Source organism: Leucoraja erinacea, chromosome 3, assembly GCF_028641065.1.
Source record: "Leucoraja erinacea ecotype New England chromosome 3, Leri_hhj_1, whole genome shotgun sequence".
Lineage (NCBI taxonomy): Eukaryota > Metazoa > Chordata > Chondrichthyes > Rajiformes > Rajidae > Leucoraja > Leucoraja erinaceus.
In genome coordinates, this window is record NC_073379.1 from 100235248 (window position 1) to 100257616 (window position 22369).

Here is a 22369-nt window from a genome sequence, read left to right on the forward strand (position 1 = left end):
GCTTGATTGTAATCATGTATTGTCGTTCATTTTGACTGGTTAGCACACAACAAAGGCTTTTCACTGTACCTCGTCACACGTGACAATAAACTATAAATTAACTGAACTTTCACAAACAGCAGAGACCAACTGGGCTAAATAGCTGGTCAGCATGGATGAGTTGGATGGAAGCGCCTATGTCTGGGCTGTATGACTGAGCTCTACTAAGGCTGGTCTCCATTCACATGATCATTACTAATCACCATGTCTCCTAAACCATGGTTCACCAACTTGCTTTAAAATTAAATATAGATGATCACATGTTACATTATCAATTACTACAATATAAAACAAAACTATCGTGCAAATATGTACAAACCTATTAGCCTCAGTTGGTTTAGCAAGTGAAGTTTTAAACCAATGTTTAACCAGACGAATCAGATCCTTCACACCCAAAGTAGATGCCTTTACAAAATCCACTTGGTATTTCAGCAAAGAGATTGAATAAAGCTGAATTTTTACATCATCCCCACAATTATACAGTTGCCGATATAGGTTCCTTTTAGCATCTGTACAATAAAAGAAGAAATTATACAATTTTGTAAATTTATGAAAATTGAAAAAATAGGTAGGTGACAACTTTAGTTATATCAAAAAGCTGCACGCTAAATTATTTTAAATGCAGATACAAGCTTGGTGCACTTGGAGCAGAGAACGGTGAATAAGGTGGCTTAAAAATCCTAGTGATGTATGCTACCGTTTTTGCGCAAATTAAAAAACGTTGCAGACTGGAAGTGATCAAGATGAGAGTTTTAGTAATAGTATAGATATATAGATAAATGGTATTGGGGATAAGGTATTGACATGGATAGAGAATTGGTTGGCTGACAGGTAACAAAAAGCAGGAATAAACGAGTCCCTGTCAGAATGGCAGGCAGTGGCGAGTGGAGTGCCGCAAGGCTCAGTGCTGGGGCCGCAACTATTTACAATATACATTAATGATTTAGATGATGGGATTAAAAATAACACTAGCATATTTGCAGATGACACAAACCTGGGTGGCAATGTGAACTGCGAAGAGGATGCTAGGAGGTTGCAGGGTGACTTGGACAGGTTGAGTGAGTGGGCAGATGCATGGAAGATGTATATAAATATGAGGTTATCCACTTTGGCGACAAGAACAAGGAGGCTGATTATTATCTCAACGGAAAAGGAGAAATGCAAAGAGACCTGGGTATCCTTGTACACTAGTCACTGAAAGCATGCAGGTACAGCAGGCAGTGAAGAAAGCTAATGTCATGTTGTCATTCATAACGAGAGGATTTGAGTATTGGAGTAAAGAGGTCCTTCTGCAGTTGTACAGGGCCCTGGTGAGACCACATCTGGAGAATTGTGTGCAGTTTTGGTCTCCTAATTTGAGGAAGATCATCCTTGCTATTGAGGCGTAGGTTCACGAGGTTAATCACTGGGATGGCAGGACTGTCATTTGAGGAAAGATAGGAAAGACTGAGCTTGTATTCTCTGGAATTTAAATGGATGAGAGGATATCTTATAGAAACGTGTAAAATTATAAAAGGACTGGACAAGCTAGATGCATGAAAAATGTTCCGAATTTTGGGGAAGAACCAGGGGCCACAGTCTTAGAATAAAGGGGAGGCCATTTAAAACTGAGATGAGAAAAAACGTCTACACAATTGTGAATTTGTGGAATTCCCTGCCACAGAGGGCAGTGGAGGCCAATTCACTGGATGAATTTAAAAGAGAGTTCTAGCTCTAGGGGCTAGCGGAATCAAGGGATATGGGGAGAAGGCAGGCACGGGTTACTGATTGTGGATGATCAGCGATGATAACAATGAATTGCGGTGCTGGCTCGAAGGGCCAAATGGCCTCCTCCTGCACCTATTTTCTATGTTTCTCTCAATCCCAATAACAAGTCTCCAATTTAATAATCCACCTTGTGTGTGTATATATATATATATATATACTAATATAATATATAATAATAATATATATACTATATAATAATTTAAATGCCATTTATCAATGTATCAAAGAGCTATTCTATATTATCGGCACACTCTCTCAGAAATGCTAGAGTTTCATCCTGCATTTAGGAGCTAACACAAAATTTGGTCGCAGTAAAGGTTATGAAAAGCAGTGATGCACTGTAAAGGGGCTGTCCCATTAGGGCAACCTAATCCACGAGTTCTGGCGAGTTTGCCCTCGACACAATCTCGCAGCATGGTTTCAACATGGTCTTTACTCTCCACTATTCGGTGTCCAATTTTCCTGAAGTTAGTTGTAGTTCGTCGAAGCTCGGCCTCAACATAGTCAAAGGAGGTCGAAGGAGGTCTTCTACATAGTCGAAGGAAGTCTTCAACATGACATTTTTTCAAACACTTCTAAACTCGCCAATTTGGTCGCCCAAGTGGGACAGCCCTTTACATGATTTTTTGGTAGAGGAAAAGGAGCAGTGGATTTGGCAGAATTGGAACAAATGTGCACCCAAAAATAGTTTCAACAAATCATTTAGATATTTTAAAACAAGGGCTACTCAATGTTGAAAATGTATTCAAAAAGAAAAAGGAAGGAACATTAGGTAATGTTTTGGAAGCTAAAATCAGTCAGGGCCTTTGAGGAATATATAAGCAGGAGAAAAATTAAACAAGGTATCAGGAGGACTAAAAGTGGCAATGAAAGGCCCTTGGTGAGAAAGATAAAATGAAAGGCAAGACATTTTATAAATTAAAAACAAGATAGTAACGAGGGAGGATCATCCACTCATGGAAAAATGATACAGCTGAAGCCTGAGGAAGTGGTCATGGTACTAAACAAGTATTGCTTGTAGGTATTCACTGGCAGGAAAGACATGGAGGATAACAAGATCAGGAATGGGTATGCTGATATGCTAAGGCATGTTTAAGAAGGAACTGCAGATGCTGGAAAATCGAAGGTACACAAAAATGCTGGAGAAACTCAGCGGGTGAGGCAGCATCTATGGAGCGAAGGAAATAGGCAACGTTTCAGGTCGAGACCCTTCTTCAGACATGCTAAGGCATGTTGATAACAAGAAGGTAGTGGTGTTGGGTCTCTTGAAGAACATGAAAGTGGGTAAATCCCCAGGGCCAGATGGGATCTATCCCAGATTTTTGAAAGAGGCAGGGGAGGAGATTGTTGGGATATTTTCAGAGAAGTTGGTATCTAGAGGGCTGGAGAGGAGCCATTTTCTGTTCCTCTATTAAAGGGAAGTCGAAACAAACCAGACAATTATAGGTTAGTGAGCCTTACATCACTGGTAGGGAAATGATTGGAGTAAACTCATGGATAGGATCTACAGACAACTGGAAAAGCACACATCCCAGTACTTTTTAAAAGTGATGAGAGTTTCTACCTCTGCGACCCTTTCAGGCAGCATGTTTCAGACTTCTACTCTCTGGATGGAAATAAACATTTTCTCTCTAATCCTCTTACCACATTTCAAAACTGTGCCCTCGGGCATTTGATCCTATTTATCCTGTCAGGATAAATCATAATTTTATGCATCTCAGTAAAATTTATCTTAGCCTCCTCATTCCACAAATAATTTTCCCCAAATTCTACAAAGCTGATCCAATCTTCTTTATGGCTGAAAATGTCCAGTCCTGAATATATCAAATGCAAACAACAACCTCACAGGTCACCTTTGCACCATTCCTTGTGTAATTATATTTTTCCTGTAACAATGTGACCAGAGTTATTTGCAGCACTGGACTGTAGCCTAAGGTGGTATCGTTCACAGCTCATGTGTAGTCTCCCTGGACAGTTTATGGTTATTATATGGTTAATAGAGATACAGCATGGAAACAGGCCCTTTGACCCACAGTTTAGTTTAGTTTAGAGATGCAGCATGGAAACAGGCCCTTTGACCCATCCATGCTGGCCAGTGGTCCCCACACACTAACGCTATCCTACACACACTAGGGACAATTTACAATTATACCAAGCCAATTAACCTACAAACATGTACGTGTTCGGAGTGTGGGAAAAAACTGGAGATCCCATAGAAAACCCATGCAGGTCATGGGGTAGAATGTACAAGCTCCATACAGACAGGACCCATAGTCAGGATCAAACTCAGGTCGCTGGCACTGTAAGGCAGCAACTCTACAGCCGAGTCAGTGTGTCGCCCAGTTATTAGCGGATCTTTTCATTTTGACCCATAATAGCCAAAATAGTCCTCATATTTTACTATGGAAAGCTAAAATGTAAGTTAAAAGCAAGCTATAGAAGTTTTTGTCATTTATTGATCTTTCAGAACTCTTTTTTTTCAAAATTGACCACAGGCAAGTGTCTTAATTAGAGAAAAATAAATTATCAATGGAAAGGTGCTTTCATTTTATAGTCAAATATTGTTCAATAGTACTTGATTCTATAGCTAGTATTTGAAGGATATGGTATAATTTTGCTTTAACTGGTTATCCCAGGTTATTAAATACTGTTTTGAAAGTGTATGTACTTTGATATGTGATTAATAAAAATGCATATCGTCTTATTGGCATGAATACAACAGGCCAAGTGGCCTGTTTCTACGCTGTTTGGCCCTAATCTGATTTCTGCAGGAATATGCATTGTATTATCAATTCAAAATCAAACAGCAGAAAATAAAATACAAACCTTGGGATGCAATGGGGCCCAATAAATCATAGCAAAATATGACATCAAAGTGGTGAATGTGCAGATCTTTGAAACACTTGAACTGAAATCGAAGAGAATGTGAAGCCTTCCTTTCTACCAATATCCTGAAAGTAAAAACATTTTGGATCAGATTTACTTATCTCAACATTTAAGATAACAGGATGATGTTGCTGTGCCCTTACTCTTTTCCACAACACATTCAAAGAATGCAGCCAACATTAAAACCATCTTATTGGGCAAAAGGATATGGGCTGTGGTAAACAGTGGGAAAGAGTATGGGGTAGAATGCTGACATGGATAGAAAATTGGTTGGCAGACAGGAGACAAAGAGTAGGGATTAACGGGTCCCTTTCAGAATGGCAGGCAGTGACTAGTGGGGTACCGCAAGGCTCGGTGCTGGGACCGCAACTATTTACAATATTCATTAATGATTTAGATGAAGGGATTCAAAGTAACATTAGCAAATTTGCAGATGACACAAAGCTGGGTGGCAGTGTGAACTGTGAGCAGGATGCTATGAGAATGCAGGGTGACTTGGGCAGGTTGGGTGAATGGGCAGATGTATAGCAGATTAAGTTTAATGCGGATAAATATGAGGTTATCCACTTTGGTAGCAAAAACAGGAAGGCAGATTATTATCTAAATTGTGTCAAGTTGGGAAAAGGGGATGTACAACGGGATCTGGGAGTCCTTGTTCATCAGTCAATGAAAGTAAGCATGCAGGTACAGCAGGCAGTGAAGAAAGCGAATGGTATGTTGGCCTTCATAACAAGAGGAGTTAAGTATAGGAGCAAAGAGGTCCTTCTGCAGTTGTACAGGGCCCTAGTGAGACCACACCTGGAGTATTGTGTGCAGGTTTGGTCTCTAAATTTGAGGAAGGACATTCTTGCTATTGAGGGAGTGCAGCATAGGTTCACAAGGTTAATTCCCGGGATGGCGGGACTGTCATATGCTGAGAGAATGGAGCAGCTGGGCTTGTATATTCTGGAATTTAGAAGGATGAGAGGTAATCTTATTGAAACAAATAAGATTATTAAAGGTTTGGACATGCTAGAGGCAGGAAACATGTTCACGATGTTGGGGGAGTCCAGAACCAGGGGACACAGTTTAAGAATAAGGGGTTAAGCCATTTAGAACAGTTTTTCACACAAAGAGTTGTGAGTCTGTGGAATTCTCTGCCTCAGAGGGTGGTGGAGGTTGGTTCTCTGGATACTTTCAAGAGAGAGCTAGATAGGATTCTTAAAGATAACGGAGTCAGGGGATATGGGGAGAAGGCAGGTACGGGATACTGATTGTGGATGATCAGCCATGATCACATTGAATGGCGGTGCTGGCTCGAAGGGCCGAATGGCCTACTCCTGCACCTATTGTCTATTGTCTATCTCCAATTGAATGATTGGAGATATTTTTTTTGTTTTAATTAGAATGTCAGGTTTCCCCAATCCTCTGCAGAGGGTTTTTGCTCACAGAGATGGAAAGAAGATCTTTCTTCTCGCCCAATTATAGGAAGGATGTCAACAAAATAGAGAGAGTACAGAGGAGATTTACTAGAATGTTGCATGGGTTTCAGCAACTAAGTTACAGAGAAAGGTTGAATAAGTTAGGTCTTTATTCTCTGGAGCACAGAAGGTTAAGCGGGGACTTGATAGAGGTCTTTAAAATGATGAGAGGGATAGACAGAGTTGATGTGGACAAGCTTTTCCCTTGGAGAATAGGGAAGATTCAAACAAGAGGACATGACTTCAGAATTAAGGGACAGAAGTTTAGGGGTAACATGAGGGGGAACTTCTTTACTCAGAGAGTGGTAGCAGTGTGGAATGAGCTTCCAGTGGAAGGGAATGGAGGGTTATGGTATGAGTGCAGGCAGGTGGGACTAATGGAAAAAAAGTTGTTCGGCACGGACTTGTAGGGCCGAGATGGCCTGTTTCCGTGCTGTAATGGTTATATGGTTATAAGATTGAGGAAAATATGCCAAAAAAAAAGATTGTCCAGTCACAGCGTAATTTGGTGATTTTTGAAGTCAAGTTCTTTAGCTTTTCAATGGCTCCCTTCCAAGCATCAATCCAGGCTCACTCACACTAAATGGAGCCATAGGTAAGCAGAAGTCAAAGTATGTAGGAAGGATTATTGTTCTGATAAAGAGTCACCAACCTGAAACATTAATTTGTTCTACTTTCCACATCTGCAGCTGACTACTGAGTTTCTGAGCATTTTCTGGTTATATTTTAGATTCCAGCACAGGAAGGAAATTGGGAACCTCATGTCCTGGTGTTGAGACAACAACCTTTCTCTCAATGTCAGCAAGACAAAGGAGATAGTGATCAACTTCAGGAAGCAAAGTGGTACACGTACCCCAGTTTGCAATGACGGTGCCATAGTAGAGATGGTAGAAACTTCAAATTCCTAGGAGTCAATATCACTAACAACTCCCCCTGGACCACCCATATTGAAGCAACGACCAAGAAAGCACACCAATGCCTCTACTTCCTTTGAAGGCTTAGGAAATTTGGCATGTTCCCTACACCATTCACCAACTTCTACAGATGCACCATAGAAAGCATTTTATCAGGATGCAACACAACTTGGTTTGGGAACAGCACCATCCTAGACCGCAAGAAATTGCAGGGATTGTGGACGCAGCCCAGACCATCACACAAACCTATCTCCCTCTTCTCCCTTCTATTGAATCCATTTATACCTCACGCAGCATAATCAAGGACGAGTCGCATCCTGCCCCATCTCTCTTCTCCCTTCCCGCATCAGGCAAAAGGTATAGGAGTGAGAAAACGCATACCAGTGAGAAAACGCATACCACCAGTTACAGGGACAGTTTCTTCCCAGCTGTTATCAGGCTACTGAATCATCCTATCACAACCAGAGAGCAGTGCTGAACTACTATCTACCTCTTTGATGACCCTCAGACTATCCTTGATCAGACTTTGTGTTCAAGAAGGAACTGCAGATGCTGGAAGATCGAAGATACACAAAATTGCTGGAGAAACTCAGCGGGTGCAGCAGCATCTATGGAGCGAAGGAAATAGGCGACGTTTCAGGGCCGAAACCCTTCTTCAGACTGATGGGGGGTGAGGGGGAGAAGGAAGGAAAAAGGGAGGAGGAGGAGCCCGAGGGCGGGGGGATGGGAGGAGACAGCTCGAGGGTTAAGGAAGGGGAGGAGACAGCAAGGGCTAGCAAAATTGGGAGAATTCAACGTTCATGCCATCAGGACGCAAGCTACCCAGGCGGAATATAAGGTGCTGTTCCTCCAATTTCTGGTGTTGCTCACTCTGGCAATGGAGGAGATCCAGGACAGAGAGGTCGGATTGGGAATGGGAGGGGGAGTTGAAGTGCTGAGCCACCGGGAGTTCACGAGGTTATTGTGGACTGAGCTGAGGCGTTCGGCAAAACGATCGCCCACAATCCCGTTTATATCAATGGGTCGATGGTGGAAAGGGTCAAGAACTTCATATTCCTGGGCGTGCATATTTCCGAAGATCTTTCCTGGTCCCAGCATGCTGATGCAATTATTAAGAAAGCACATCAGCGCCTCTACTTCCTGAGAAGATTATGGAGTGTCGGTATGTCAAAGAGGACTCTCTCGAACTTCTACAGGTGCACAGTAGAGAGCAAACTGACTGGTTGTATCGTGGCTTGGTTCGGCAACTTGAGTGTCCAGGAGCAGAAAAGAATGCAGAAAGTTGTGACCACTGCCCAGTCCATCATCGGCTCTGACCTCCCCACCATCAAAGGGATCTATCGTAGTCGCTGCCTCAAAAAGGCTGCCAACATCATCAGGGACCCACACCATCCTGGCCACACACTCATCTCTCCAATGCCAGGTAGAAGGTATTGGAGCCTGAATAGTACATCCAGGTTCGGGAACAGCTTCTTCCCCACAGCAATTAGGCTATTAAATTTGCCATTAAACAAACTCTGAACTATACCAGCCTATTGCATTTTATCAGTTTATTCATGTGTGTATATATATGGTCTCTGCTATATGGACACACTGAACTGTTCTGTATTTATGCTTACAATACTATTGTGCTGCAGCATGCAAGAATTGCATTGTCTTATTTGGGACACATGACAATAAACTCTCTTGACTTGATTGTAATCATGTATTTTCTTTCTGTTGACTGGTTAGCATGCAACAAAAGCTTTTCACTGTACCATGTGAATTTTTTTGTACGCACGTGACAATAAACTAAATTAAACTAACTAAACTAGCATCTATAGTTTTTTTTCAGAAATCTGATGGACTGGTCTTGAATGCAAGGAAGTATTTATTGTTCAGAAGACAATTTTGTAACTAAGGATCACTGCATCAAAAAAATAGAACAGCAAAGGTAAGCGAAATCATTAAAAATAAAGTCTCAGAAAGTGATGTAGATGGTGGTTCGTTTGGAGATATCATACTGACCACATGGTTATGAAGATTGGTTGCCGAACGAGGGAGTTAAACTTGAATATTGGCCAATCTGTAGCAATTTGCAAGAGAGAGTTTGTGAGGAACTTGGTGATACTTATACTTTTTACCATTGAAACCATGCCTGGTGCTACATATAGTGGGATGCAAATATACATCCCACATGGGATGCAAAACTCATCTGAACCTTCTTGCTCTTTGAAGTTCAAATAGAGAACCATTTCAACAGCAAAAAAACAAACAAAATGCTGTTAAAACTCAGCAAGTGGTTAGATGTCTACAGAAAGGAAAACAGTTATATTTTCAGGTTGAAGATCCTTCAACAGAATTCAGATGTAGGGTCTTTACTAGCATTTTTGTTTTTTTTATTTCAACCCATCTGACTCCACTGGAACTTTTCAAATATCAGAAGTAAAAATCAATCAAAGACAGGCAGGCTCAAACTTCAAGTCTTGTCTTGGTCTCTTACTGTCCAGATTCTACTGAGAAATCTGTGTAGGCTGCTTCTCTTTCAAAGACCCTGCAAAAGTATCTGAACACTAGTTATTAAAGAGCAACATTCTGATATTAATATTGACTAAATTCATTGATGCTTAAGCTATTAATAGTTATGCTAAGCATGCTTCCTGTTGCAATATGAAAGGGCAATGTAGACTGGTTTTCAAAAATTAAAACTAATTTTGCATCAGATTAACTTTAGAGACTCTTGATATCTGACCTTTGATTAACCTGTTGTTTGTGCTTCTTTGGTTCAATCTTAATTGAATGCTGACAGAACAATAACAAGGACTAAGGAAAACATCCTACCCAGCACGAATGTACAGCATGTATGAATGTACACAAATATGTATTCAGCTAATTAGCCAATGGGACAGAAATATTTTGTATTGCTCATCAAAACCGGCAGCAATAACAGACTTCTAGATTTTTTTTAATCCCTTAGTTTCACCTATTCGACATCGCAGATATCATCAAATTATTCTCCAAACCACATAGCGAGGAAGATATTTTCTCTTTGCAGTCATCAATGTTCAAAAACGAAGAACTAAATATCACTACGTCAATATCAGACCAACTCCTGGTGTCGGTCCCCTTGAAGTAAGAACCACCCTGTGAAGAATTATGTCATCATGTGAATTTTGTTATCATGAGTTCACAAAGCAGTTAATATGCAACAAAAATGTAATCACAATCAAAGTATTAACGATGTGGTGACCAGTTTGCACATGCAAACTTGACCTGCATAAATGACCTAATCTTTGGATTTCAACCAAAAATTTCTTGAGTTATAAATGTTTTATTTAGATGTTTCCTTTAACATTGCACAATTAGCTTTCCTCGCTTTTATCATGAATCCCATAATTCATAGAGATTTGTAAATGTTTCATGTAATTACCTAGCAGTAGAAAATCAACAAGAGCACTTAAGTCATTTCTGGTACTAATCTTGCTATAGATTATTTGAAGCTCACAGCAATGTAGTATGAAATTTCCTATTTCTATACACTGATTTTATGACCCATCAGGTAACTGGAGACATGTGCACCTTTCCTGTCTGTTACAATCTTCTGGTACATTCATTTCCACGCATAGTTATCCAGCAAGATTGCCATAGTGATATGGCCATGGTTACACATCAGGAACATGGGCCTGAGATTAGATACCACTGTGATTAATCTGAGGAAGGACATTCTTGCCATAGAGGGAGTACAGAGAAGGTTCACCAGACTGATTCCTGGGATGGCAGGACTTTCATATGAAGAAAGACTGGATAGACTCAACTTGTACACGCTAGAATTTAGAAGATTGAGGGGGGATCTTATAGAAACTTACAAAATTCTTAAGGGGTTGGACAGGCTAGATGCAGGAAGATTATTCCCGATGTTGGGGAAGTCCAGAACAAGGGGTCACTGTTTAAGGATAAGAGGGAAGTCTTTTAGGACCAAGTTGAGAAAATAATTTTTTACACAGAGAGTGGTGAATCTGTGGAAATCTCTGCCACAGAAGGTAATTGAGGCCAGTTCATTGGCTATATTTAAGAGGGAGTTAGATGTGGCCCTTGTAGCTAAAGGGATCAGGGGGTATGGAGAGAAGGCAGGGATGGGATACTGAGTTGGATGATCAGCCATGATCATATCGAATGGCGGTGCAGGCTCGAAGGGCCGAATGGCCTACTCCTGCACCTATTTTCTATGTTTCTATGTGATCAAATGTTATGATTTTTATCTCATGTCAGATGGGGTTACAATTTCAATCCTTAATTTCCTTAACGTTGGCTTTTAGCTGAGTCTGTATGGTAACTCATATTTCACTGTACCTTAATTGGTGCAAGTGACAATAAATGCGAACTTAAACTTCAACGACTTTATTACTTTGATGTAAGGAAGATCCAAGCAAGTTGCTGACTTCTGCTTCCAGCCCGCTGAGCTGACCGAGATGAGTGAATTTGTTTCTGCTTGCTGACTGCCTGATTAGGGGGGCTAAAGAAAATGTTTTATAATGCTTAATAATTTACAAATTTCGCCTAACAATCTCTTTTTTTCATGGTGGTATCATAATGCCAGTTGAGAAGGTGTAAATTAAAGATCAAATTATTTTCAATCTCCTCTTTAACCTGAAAAGGTACATACCAGAATCCTGGATGGTCAATATTCTTGTGAGCAGAACCATAGCTTTATGTCCAACAACATTTTGATCTCAACAGAATCACAAAACAGGCTTTTTTGTGGAAAATTCCAGTTCTATAAGATGCTTGACAGACTACAGAAACCAAAGCAATCGTAATAATTCTAAATTACAATGTAGAAGTATGGGGAACATTCAAAGCTTCCTGAAAGTTGCTTTCCCAGAATTTAGCAAAAACATATGAAAGTGGTACTACCTTGATCAGTCGAGTTACAGTTATGGGACAGCATTTTTGGATTAAGTCAATGAAGTTTTCTACTTCCCCTGCACAAGCCACTCTCATCAGTCCCATCTGCGGTCGAAGGTTTGTTTCTACAAATATCTGTAATAGCTGTGGACTTCTTTGATCCAGTATACTATCTGCGCAGAATGCTGTTGACATTCTTGCTATAACAATATAATCAAAGGTTATATATTTTTTAAAGAGCTTACATTTTAAAAGCATATATAACAAATACTTGCACAGCAACTTAAAATAGAAAAATAAATCTTGTGTTGTTTTGTTTAGTTTAGTTTAGTTTAGAGATACAGCGTGGAAACAGGCTCTTCGGTCCACCGAGCAATCTATCACAAGCTGGACTACCTTTACATAATCTGAAATAACCTAGTCATTGTTATTTTTTTACTAAGAGTGACAGTGGGGAACATTAAGCAGAGATAGCTCCAAACTGATGGCTCTACTAGTCTATTCCCTCACAAGGGAAATCCAAACATTTTGTGCTCTATTAAATGGAGCAGGATTATGACCAAAGTAACATATAGAGGATAATTTTACAGAGCTTTTTTTGACTGGGTTTAATTATACAGCTTCTCAATATCTATAAACCCACCCAAAATAGTGAATAATCATGGAGTAAATTTACATCTAAGTGTTAATACTTTAATTGAAATATAATAATGTTTGGCATTAATTTCTCCTTCCATAAGGGTTCCTTCTAATTGACCTAGAATGCAATGAGCAAAAGGCTTGTTTGAAGATGGGTTACCTCTTTGGCTGGCTGTAAAATGATGATCTTGCCTTTCATGCTGCTCCCTGCTGTGGATAGTTCCAAAACTCCTGCCACACATACGGCAAGAAACACTCTTTCCTGATGCCACAAATTTGTCCTCATGCTGTTGGGGCTGATCCCAATGTAGGTACTCTCTTGACAAACTATGTTCCTCTTTGCAATGTACCATCTACAGTTGAAACAAAGCACATTGACTGGATATATAATTCAAATTATACGCTCAGTTACAAAATTCACAAAGGACAGCACTATGCATCGTTACTGGTCATGATTTTGCATAGTAATTCACATTTTGATTGTGCATTACTAAAATAGCAAATATTTTGCTTAGTTTTATTGAAGTCAATACATTTTAACAAAGATGTTATAACTATATTAATGCAATATTAGTGCTTTCTGCACAGAACACTCATGGAGATAGAGGATTGTATTTTATTCCTAAATAATTTTGAGTTGTTGCTGAAGCCTGAGGCTGTCCTAGATGGAAAGCTAGTTTTAAGAAAACATAAATCTATTAGAAACAGAAGGTTTATAGTGATTAATGTTATTTCACTCCATGTACCTATCCTTGCCCCATATTCCACAATCCTTAAGATTATCAAAAGCCTGTCTTAGATTTTAAAATAACTGACAGGATATTGTCATTTTTGGATATATTTTCTCACTGTACCTGATATATTTTCTCACTGTACATTTTTCCATAACGCAAACTGGATATAACACAATTGATGAACTAAGGAACACTATTTGTATTACAGGCTAAAATTGGTAAATTAATTTAGAATTAATGATTTCTAATCTTCCCTTTGCATGGAGCTGCACCATATAACACACTCATACTTCATGGCAAATGGTTCTGCACACCCACCTGATCATGCTCCTTCAATTTTTCTCGCTGTACCTCAGTTCCGCATTTATCACAATACACTTTTCCAATATGTTTAGTCTGGAAATGGTGCTTTAGGGCCATTTGACTGGCAAAGTCATTGCCACATCGCACACAGTTGTATGATTTAACTGGCTGCATAATCCTATGACATATCCATCAGTTTGTGAAGATCACCTACAAATTATGCAAATAATAAATTAATGTCAGATATACTGACCATGCGAAATGCAAGTGAATGGGCCACCACCCACCCCCTCCTCACTCCCCCGGCAATTTCCACCCTCTGGCTCGACATTCTGCAAATTGTATTGTATTGTATTCAAATTTATTGTCATTGTCTCAATTAGAGACAACAAAATGAATTTCCCTTTAGTTAGTATCATAAAAATAAAAAAATAATAAATATTAAAAAATATTAAAAAAAATAAAATAGAAATTAAAATAAAATAAAAAAAAGCACAAACACAGAAAGTCCACGACGCAACATAACACAGTGGCACCAAGGTGAGGAAGGCACCATAGTCCATTCTAAAAGAATGTCCATTCTAGAAAGAAGAAAAAGAAAATAAACAGAGAATAAATTCAGTCCCTTGAGAGGGGTGACACAGAATCAGGAGATGCAGAGTCAGTATGGATAGAACTGAGGAATTGTAAGGGTAAAAATATACTAATGGGAGTTATCTGCAGGCCCCCAAACAGTAGCCTGGATATAGGGTGCAAATTGAATCAAGAGTTAAAATTGGCATGTCGTAAATGGTGCTTTAGGGCCATTTGACTGGCAAAGTCATTGCCACATCGCACACAGTTGTATGATTTTACTGGCTGCATAATCCTACGAAATATCCATCAGTTTGTGAAGATCTGAAATCAGAGGGAGAGGAGCCTGAGGTCGTGGCACATATAGGTACCAATGACATAGGTAAAAAAAGAGAAGTGGTCCTAAAGGGAGAATTTAGGGAGTTGGGAGGAGAGTTAAGGAAAAGGACCAAAAAAGTAACAATCTCAGGATTACGGCCTGTGCCACGCGACAGTGAGAGTAGGAATGGAGCGAGGTGGAGGACAAATGCGTGGCTGAAGGACTGGTGCAGTGGGCAGGGATTCAAGTTTCTAGATCATTGGGACCGCTTTTGGGGAAGGTGCGACCTGTACAGAAAGGACGGGTTGCACTTAAACCCGAAGGGGACCAATATCCTGGCGGGGAGATTTGCAAAGGCTACTGGGGAGACTTTAAACTAGAATGGATGGGGAGGAGGGTCTCATGTGGAGAAAGCTAGTGGACTGAGTGTGAGGCAGGAGGCAGAGAAGGGAAGCACTCGGACCCAAAATCTAGGGGAGAAAGAAGAAAAAGAAAATAAACAGAGAATAAGAGGCGGTGGGTTTCTTAAATGTGCACATTTTAATGCTAGGAGCATTGTAAGAAAGGTGGATGAGCTTAGAATCTGGATTGCCACTTGGAAGTATGATATTGTGGCGATCAGTGGAACATGGTTGCAGGAGGGCTGTGATTGGAAACTAAATATTCCAGGATTTCGTTGTTTCAGGTCTGATAGAATTGGAGGGGCAAGAGGTGGAGGTGTTGCATTGCTTGTCAGGGAAGATATTACAGCAGTGCTTTGGCAGGATAGATTGGAGGGCTCGTGTGGGGGGGCTATTTGGGTGGAACTGGGAAGTGGGAAAGGTGGAGCAACACTTATAGGGGTGTATTATAGACCGCCAAATGGGGAGCGAGAATTGGAAGAGCAAATATGTAAGGAGATAGCAGTTATTAGTAGTAAGCACAAGGTAGTGATTGTGGGCGATTTCAATTTTCCACACATAGACTGGGAAACACATTCTGTAAATGGGCTGGATGGTTTGGAGTTTGTAAAATGTGTGCAGGATAGTTTTTGCAGCAATACATAGAGGTACCTACTAGAGAAGGGGCAGTGCTGGACCTCCTGTTAGGAAATGAGACAGGTCAGGTGGCGGAGATATGCGTTGGGGAGCACTTCGGGTCCAGTCATCACAATACCATTAGTTTCAATATAATTATGGAGAGGGTCAGAACTGGACCTAGGGTTGAGATTTTTGATTGGAGAAAGGCTAACTTTGATGAGATGCGAAAGGATTCAAAAGTAGTGAATTGGGACATTTTGTTTTATGGGAAGGATGTAGAAGAGAAATGGAGGACATTTAAAGGGGACATTTTAAGAGTACAGAATCTTTATGTCCCTGTTCGGTTGAAAGGAAATAGTAAAAATTGGAAAGAGCCATGGTTTTCAAGGGAAATTGGACACTTGGTTTGGAAAAAGAGGGAGACCTACAATAATTATAGGCAGCATGGAGTGAATGAGGTGCTTGAGGAGTATAAAGAATGTAAAAAGAATCTTAAGAAAGAAATTAGAAAAGCTAAAAGAAGATATGAGGTTGCTTTGGCAAGCAAGGTGAAAGTAATTCCCAAGGGTTTCTACAGCTATATTAATAGCAAAAGGATAAGGAGGGATAAAATTGGTCCATTAAAGATTCAGAGTGGATAGCTATCTGCAGAGCCAAAAGAGATGGGGAAGATATTGAACAATTTATTTTCTTCGATATTCACCAAGGATATTGAAGTATTTGAGGTAAGGGAAACAAGTAGAGTACCTATGGAAACTATGAGATTTAAAGAAGAGGAAGTACTGACACTTTTGAAAAATATAAAAGTGGATAAGTCTCCAGGTGCTGACAGGATATTCCCTAGGACATTGAGGGTAGATAGTGTAGAAATAGCAGGGGCTATGAAGAGGTTACTAGGGAAATTGATGAGGGTAAAGCAGTGGATGTTGTCTATATGGACTTTAGTAAGGCCTTTGACAAGATTCCTCATGGAAGGTTGGTTAAGAAGGTTCAATTGTTGGGTATAAAAGCAGGAGTAGCAAGATGGATTCCACAGTGGCTGAATGGGAGACGCCAGAGAGTAATGGTGGATGGCTGTTTGTCAGGTTGGAGGCAGTTGACCAGTGGGGTGCCTCAGGGATCTGTGTTGGGTCCACTGTTGTTTGTCATGTACATCAATGATCTGAATGAAGGTGTGGTAAATTGGATTAGTAAGTATGCAGATGATACTAAGATAGGTGGTGTTGTGGATTATAAAGTAGATTTCCAAAGTCTGCAGAGAGATTTAGGTCATTTGGAAGAATGGGCTGAAAGATGGCAGATGGAGTTTAATGCTGATAAGTGTGAGGTACTACATCTTGGCAAGACAAATCAAAATAGGACGTACATGGTAAATGGTAGCGAATTGAGGAATGCAGGTGAACAGAGGGGCCTGGGAATAACTGTGCAGAGTTCCCTGAAGGTGGAATCTCATGTAGATAGGGTGGTAAAGAAAGCTTTTGGTGTGCTGGCCTTTATAAATCAGAGCATTGAGTATAGAAGTTGGGATGTAATTGTATAAGTACAAGGCATTGGTGAGACAAAATCTGGAGTATGGTGTATAATTTTGGTCGCCCAATTATAGGAAGGATGTCAACTAAATAGAGAGAGTACAGAGGAGATTTACTAGAATGTTGCCTGGGTTTCAGCAACTAAGTTATAGAGAAAGGTTGAATAAGTTAGGTCTTTATTCTCTGGAGCGTAGAAGGTTAAGGGGGGACTTGATAGAGGTCTTTAAAATGATGAGAGGGATAGACAGAGTTGACGTGGACAAGCTTTTCCCATTGAGAGTAGGGAAGATTCACACAAGAGGACATGACTTCAGAATTAAGGGACAGAAGTTTAGGGGTAACATGAGGGGGAACTTCTTTACTCAGAGATTGGTAGCTGTGTGGAATGAGCTTCCAGTGGAAGTGGTGGAAGCAGGTTCGATTTTATTATTTAAAAATAAATTGGATAGGTATATGGATGGGAAAGGAATGGAAGGTTATGGTCTGAGTGCAGGTAGATGGGACTAGGGGAAAATAATGTTCGGCACGGACTTGTAGGGCCGAGATGGCCTGTTTCCGTGCTGTAATTGGTATATGGTTATATGGTAAAGGTAATACTACGGTTGTTATGTGGAATTTCAACATGCAGGTAGACTGGGAAAATCAGGTTGGTACTGGACCCCAAGAAAGGGAGTTTGTGGATTGCCCCCGTGATGGATTCTTAGAGCAGCTTGTACTGGAGCCTACCAGGGAGAAGGCAATTCTGGATTTAGTGTTATGTAATGAACCGGATTTGATAAGGGAACTGGAGGTTAAGGAGCCATTAGGAGGTAGTGACCATAATATGGTAAGTTTTAATCTAAAATTTGAGAGGGAGAGGGTAAATTGGAGGTGTCAGTATTACAGTTGAACAAAGGGGAGTATGGAGCCATAAGAGAGGAGCTGACCAAAGTTGACTGGAAGGATACCCTAACATGGATGACAGTGGAACAACAATGGCAGGTATTTCTGGGAATAATACAGAAGGTGCAGGATCAGTTCATTCCAAAGAGGAAGAAAGATTCCAAGGGGAGTAAGGGGTGGCCGTGGCTGACAAGGGAAGTCAGGGACAGTATAAAAATAAAAGAGAAATACAACATAGCAAAGATGAGCAGGAAGCCAGGGGATTGGGTAATGTTTAAAGAGCAGCAGAAGATAACTAAAAAAGCAATAGGGGGAGAAAAGATGTTAGCCAAGAATATAAAGGAGGATAGTAAAAGCATATGAAGAGGAAAAAAATAGTTAAGACTAAAGTTGGACCCTTGAAGACTGAAAAGGGTGAATTTATTATGGGGAACAAGGAAATGGCAGATGAGTTGAACAGGTACATTGGATCGGTCTTCACTAAGGAGGACCCAAACAATCTTCCTAATGTACTAGTGGCCTGAGGAGCTGGGTTGACGGAGGAACTGAAGGAAATCCACATTAGGCAGGAAATGGTGTTAGGTAGACTGATGGGACTGAAGGCTGATCTACCTCCCAGGATACTTAAGGCTCTAGAAATCGTAGACACATTGGTGATAATTATCCAATGTTCTATAGACTCAGGTTCAGTTCCTGTGGATTGGAGGGTGGCTAATGTTATCCCACTTTTTAAGAAAGGCGGGAGAGAGAAAACAGTGAATTATAAACCAGTTAACCTGACATCGGTGGTGGGGAAGATGCTGGAGTCAACCATAAAAGATGAAATAGCTGCACATTTGGACAGCATGATCGATCCGAGTCAGCATGGGTTTACGAAGGGGAAATCATGCTTGACTAATCTTCTAGAATTTTTTGAAGATGTAACTAGGAAAATGGACAAAGGTGAGTCAGAGGATGTAGTGTTACTGGACTTTCAGAAAGCATTTGATAAGGTCCCACATAGGAGATTAGTGGGCAAAATTAGGGCACATGGTATTGGGGATAGAGTGCTGACATGGATGGAAAATTGGTTGGCAGACAGGAAACAAAGAGTAGGGATTAACGGGTCCCTTTCAGAATGGCAGGCAGTGACTAGTGGAATACTGCAAAGCTCGGTGCTGGGACCGCAGCTTTTTACAATATATATTAATGATTTAAATGAAGGGATTACAAGTAACATTAGCAAATTTGCAGATGACACAAAGCTGGGTGGCAGTGTGAACTGTGAGGAGAATGCTATGGAATGCAGGGTGACGGACAGATTGGGTGAGTGGGCAGATGCATGGCAGATGCAGTTCAGTGCAGATAAATGTGAGGTTATCAATTTTGGTAGCAAAAACTAGAAGGCAGATTATGATCTTAATGGTGTCAAGTTGGGAAAAGGGGAAGTATAACGGGATTTGGGGTCCTTGTTCATCAGTCGATGAAAGTAAGCATGCAGGTACAGCAGGCAATGAAGAAAGTGAATGGCATGTTGGCCTTCATAACAAGAGGAGTTGAGTATAGGAGCAAAGAGGTCCTCCTGCAGTTGTACAGAGCCCTAGTGAGACCACACCTGCAGTATTGTGTGCAGTTTTGGTCTCCAAATTTGAGGAAGGACATTCTTGCTATTGAGAGAGTGCAGCGTAGGTTCACAAGGTTTATTCCCGGGATGGTGGGGCTGTCATATGCTGAGAGAATGGAGCGGCTCGGCTTGTACACCGTGGTATTTAGAAAGATGAGAGGGGATCTTATTGAAACATGTAGGATTATTAAGGGTTTGGACACGCTAGAGGCATGAAACATGATCCTGATATTGGCAGAAAGATCGGATACAGAATGGGAGGGGGAGTTGAAGTGCTGAGCCACCAGGAGATCGGGTTGGTTAATGCGAATAGTTCAACTTCATCCCATCCTGCTTCCTGTAAGGACTCTATCCCTACTTCCAATTCCTCCATCTGCGCCGCATCTGCACCCAGGATGAGTGTTCCAAACCAGGGCTTTAGGGAACGAGGGTTCCCCTCTTTGACTAGGCTCTCATCAGGGTCTCTTCTATCTCCCGTAGCTCCGCTCCCAGTCCCCATCCCCTCACTCATAACAAGGGCAGAGTCCTCCTTGTCCTCCCCTTCCACCCTACCAGCCGTCACATACTACATGTAATCCTCCGACATTTTTGCCTCCTCCCCTTTCGGCTTTCCACAGAGACTGCTCCCTCCATAACTCCCTGCTCAATTCGTCCCTTCCCACCAAACTACCCCCTCCCCTGGTACTTTTTCTTGCAACCGCAGGAAATGCTATACTTGTTGCTTTACCTCCCCCGTCGACTCCATTCAAGGACCCAAGCAGTCTTTCCAGGTGAGGCAGAGATTCACCTGCACCTCCTCCAACCTCATCTATTGCATCCACTGCTCTAGGTGTCAACTGCTCTACGTGCGTGAGACCAAGTGCAGGCTTGGCGATCGCTTCGCCCAACCCCTCCGCACAGTTTGCATTAACCAACCTGATCTCCCGGTGACTCAGCACTTCAACGCCCTCTCCCATTTCGTATCCAATCTTTCTGTCCTGGGCCTCCTCCAAGGCCAGAGTGAGTCCCACCGCAAATTGGAGGAGCAGCACCTCATATTTCGCTTGGGTAGTTTACACCCCAGCGGTATGAACATTGAACTCCAAATTCAGGTAGTCCTTGGTTTCTCCTTCCTTCCCCTCCCCTTCCCAGCTCTCCCACAGCCCACTGTCGCCACCTCATACTTCCTTCTTTGCGTCCCCCCGCCCCCACATCATTCTGAAGAAGGGTCTCGACCCGAAACGCCACCCATTCCTTCATTCCATAGATGCTGCCTCAACCGCTGAGTTTCTCCAGCATTTTTGTCTAGCTTCGATTTTTCCATTATCTGCAGTTTTCTCTTAAACTTTTGTCTCACACCTTCTGCTTTCATCTTTGGCCTTTGTTCTATCCATCTGCCTATCAAAATTCACGTTGCTTGAGTCCACCTATTAGGCGACGTGCTTTGCCCTGTCTCTCCTCACTTCCCCTACAATCAGTCTGAAGATGAGTCTCCACCGAAAGCATCACCTATCTGTGTTCTCTGTGGATGCTGCCTGACCCGCTGAGTTATTCCAGCACGTTGTGCCCTTTTCTGTTGAGAGTCATAGTCACAGTGTGAAAACACACCCAATTTCCCCACGTTGAACAACATGCTCCATTTACATTTGTTCCACCTGCCTGCGTTTGGCCCATAACCTTCTAAACCTATCTTATTCATGTACCTATCCAAATGTTTTTTTAAATATTGTGAGAGTACCTGCCACAGCTACCTTATTCTGGCAGTTCGTTCCATAGATCTACCACCATATGTATAAAAATGTTGCCCCTCAGATTCTTATCTTATTCCACCGCCACCTTAACCCCATATCTTCTAGTTCTTGATTCCACTAGTGTGCGTGAAAGACTCTGTGCATTTACCCAATCTATTACTCTCATGATCTTATACACCTCTGTAAAATCACCCCTCGTCCTCCTCCACTCCAAGGAATAAAGCCCTAACCATAACAAACTCTGCTTGTAACCCAGGCAACATCGTCATAAATCTTCCCTAGACCATTTCCAGCTTAACAACATCTTTCCTTTCACAGGGTGACCAAACCTGAACCAGTCGCCGCTAGCACGCTGTAATGTTGTATGCTCCAGGGTGGTTTTCAATCGGCATTTGAAGCAGGTTGGAGTACTGTACCGGGATGGATGCCCGGACGGTCCAGCCCTTCCCCTCTGGAAGCAAGTCGGGATCCCACTATCAGATCTAGATCTTCACAAAGATTCTCGCGGTTCCTCTTACCAACTTGTTATAAAACATCGTTGAAAAGAATACATTAATGTATGTACCCCTGCGTGACGTGCAGGAGTGTGCTGTTTACTTGCAGCGCGTTTGCAAGTGTATTTGGTTACTAGGGGTTGGCCGCTCGCTTTGTGTTGACACCAGTACTCAGCACTCGCCGTGCACCGGGAGCCAATACAGCGGCTGCAGTGAGTACAGCAACTTACCGACATTATCCAGACCACGGCGGAGATTGGAATGCGGCCGCCGAGCGCGAACCCAGGTTAGAACGTGGCGGCGGAGAGGCGGCTATGGTTACCCGGGCGACGGAGCGGCGGCATTGTCCGCGCTGCCCTTGTGGAGGCGGTGCAGCGAGATCCGCGCGGCTCCAGTTCATGGAAACATAGCAACATAGAAATTAGGTGCAGGAGTAGGCCATTCGGCCCTTCGAGCCTGCACCGCCATTCAACATGATCATGGCTGATCATCCAACTCAGTATCCCGTACCTGCCTTCTCTCCATACCCCCTGATCCCCTTAGCCACAAGGGCCACATCTAACTCCCTCTTAAATATAGCCAATGAACTGGCCT

General features: G+C 41.7%; 1 protein-coding gene across 4 annotated transcripts in view; it reads right to left on the reverse strand.

Annotated features, from left to right (window-relative positions):
• LOC129695872 (2'-5'-oligoadenylate synthase-like protein 2) overlaps nucleotides 1-22162 on the reverse strand; it is a 28307-nt gene extending 6145 nt beyond the window's left edge. For 2 of the 4 annotated variants that reach the window (XM_055633284.1, XM_055633286.1), the window contains exons 1-7: nucleotides 22006-22159; nucleotides 13642-13836; nucleotides 12750-12942; nucleotides 11960-12150; nucleotides 10029-10189; nucleotides 4633-4757; nucleotides 359-548 (exon numbers count right to left, since the gene is read on the reverse strand). In XM_055633284.1, coding sequence (XP_055489259.1) covers nucleotides 359-548; nucleotides 4633-4757; nucleotides 10029-10189; nucleotides 11960-12150; nucleotides 12750-12942; nucleotides 13642-13800 — 1019 coding nt within the window. In that variant the 5' untranslated portion in view covers nucleotides 13801-13836; nucleotides 22006-22159. Of the gene's footprint in view, nucleotides 1-358; nucleotides 549-4632; nucleotides 4758-10028; nucleotides 10190-11959; nucleotides 12151-12749; nucleotides 12943-13641; nucleotides 13837-22005 lie in introns of those variants that run through there. The other 2 variants (XM_055633285.1, XM_055633287.1) reach the window with 2 other exon arrangements.
• Between the last annotated feature and the right edge of the window lie 207 nt (nucleotides 22163-22369).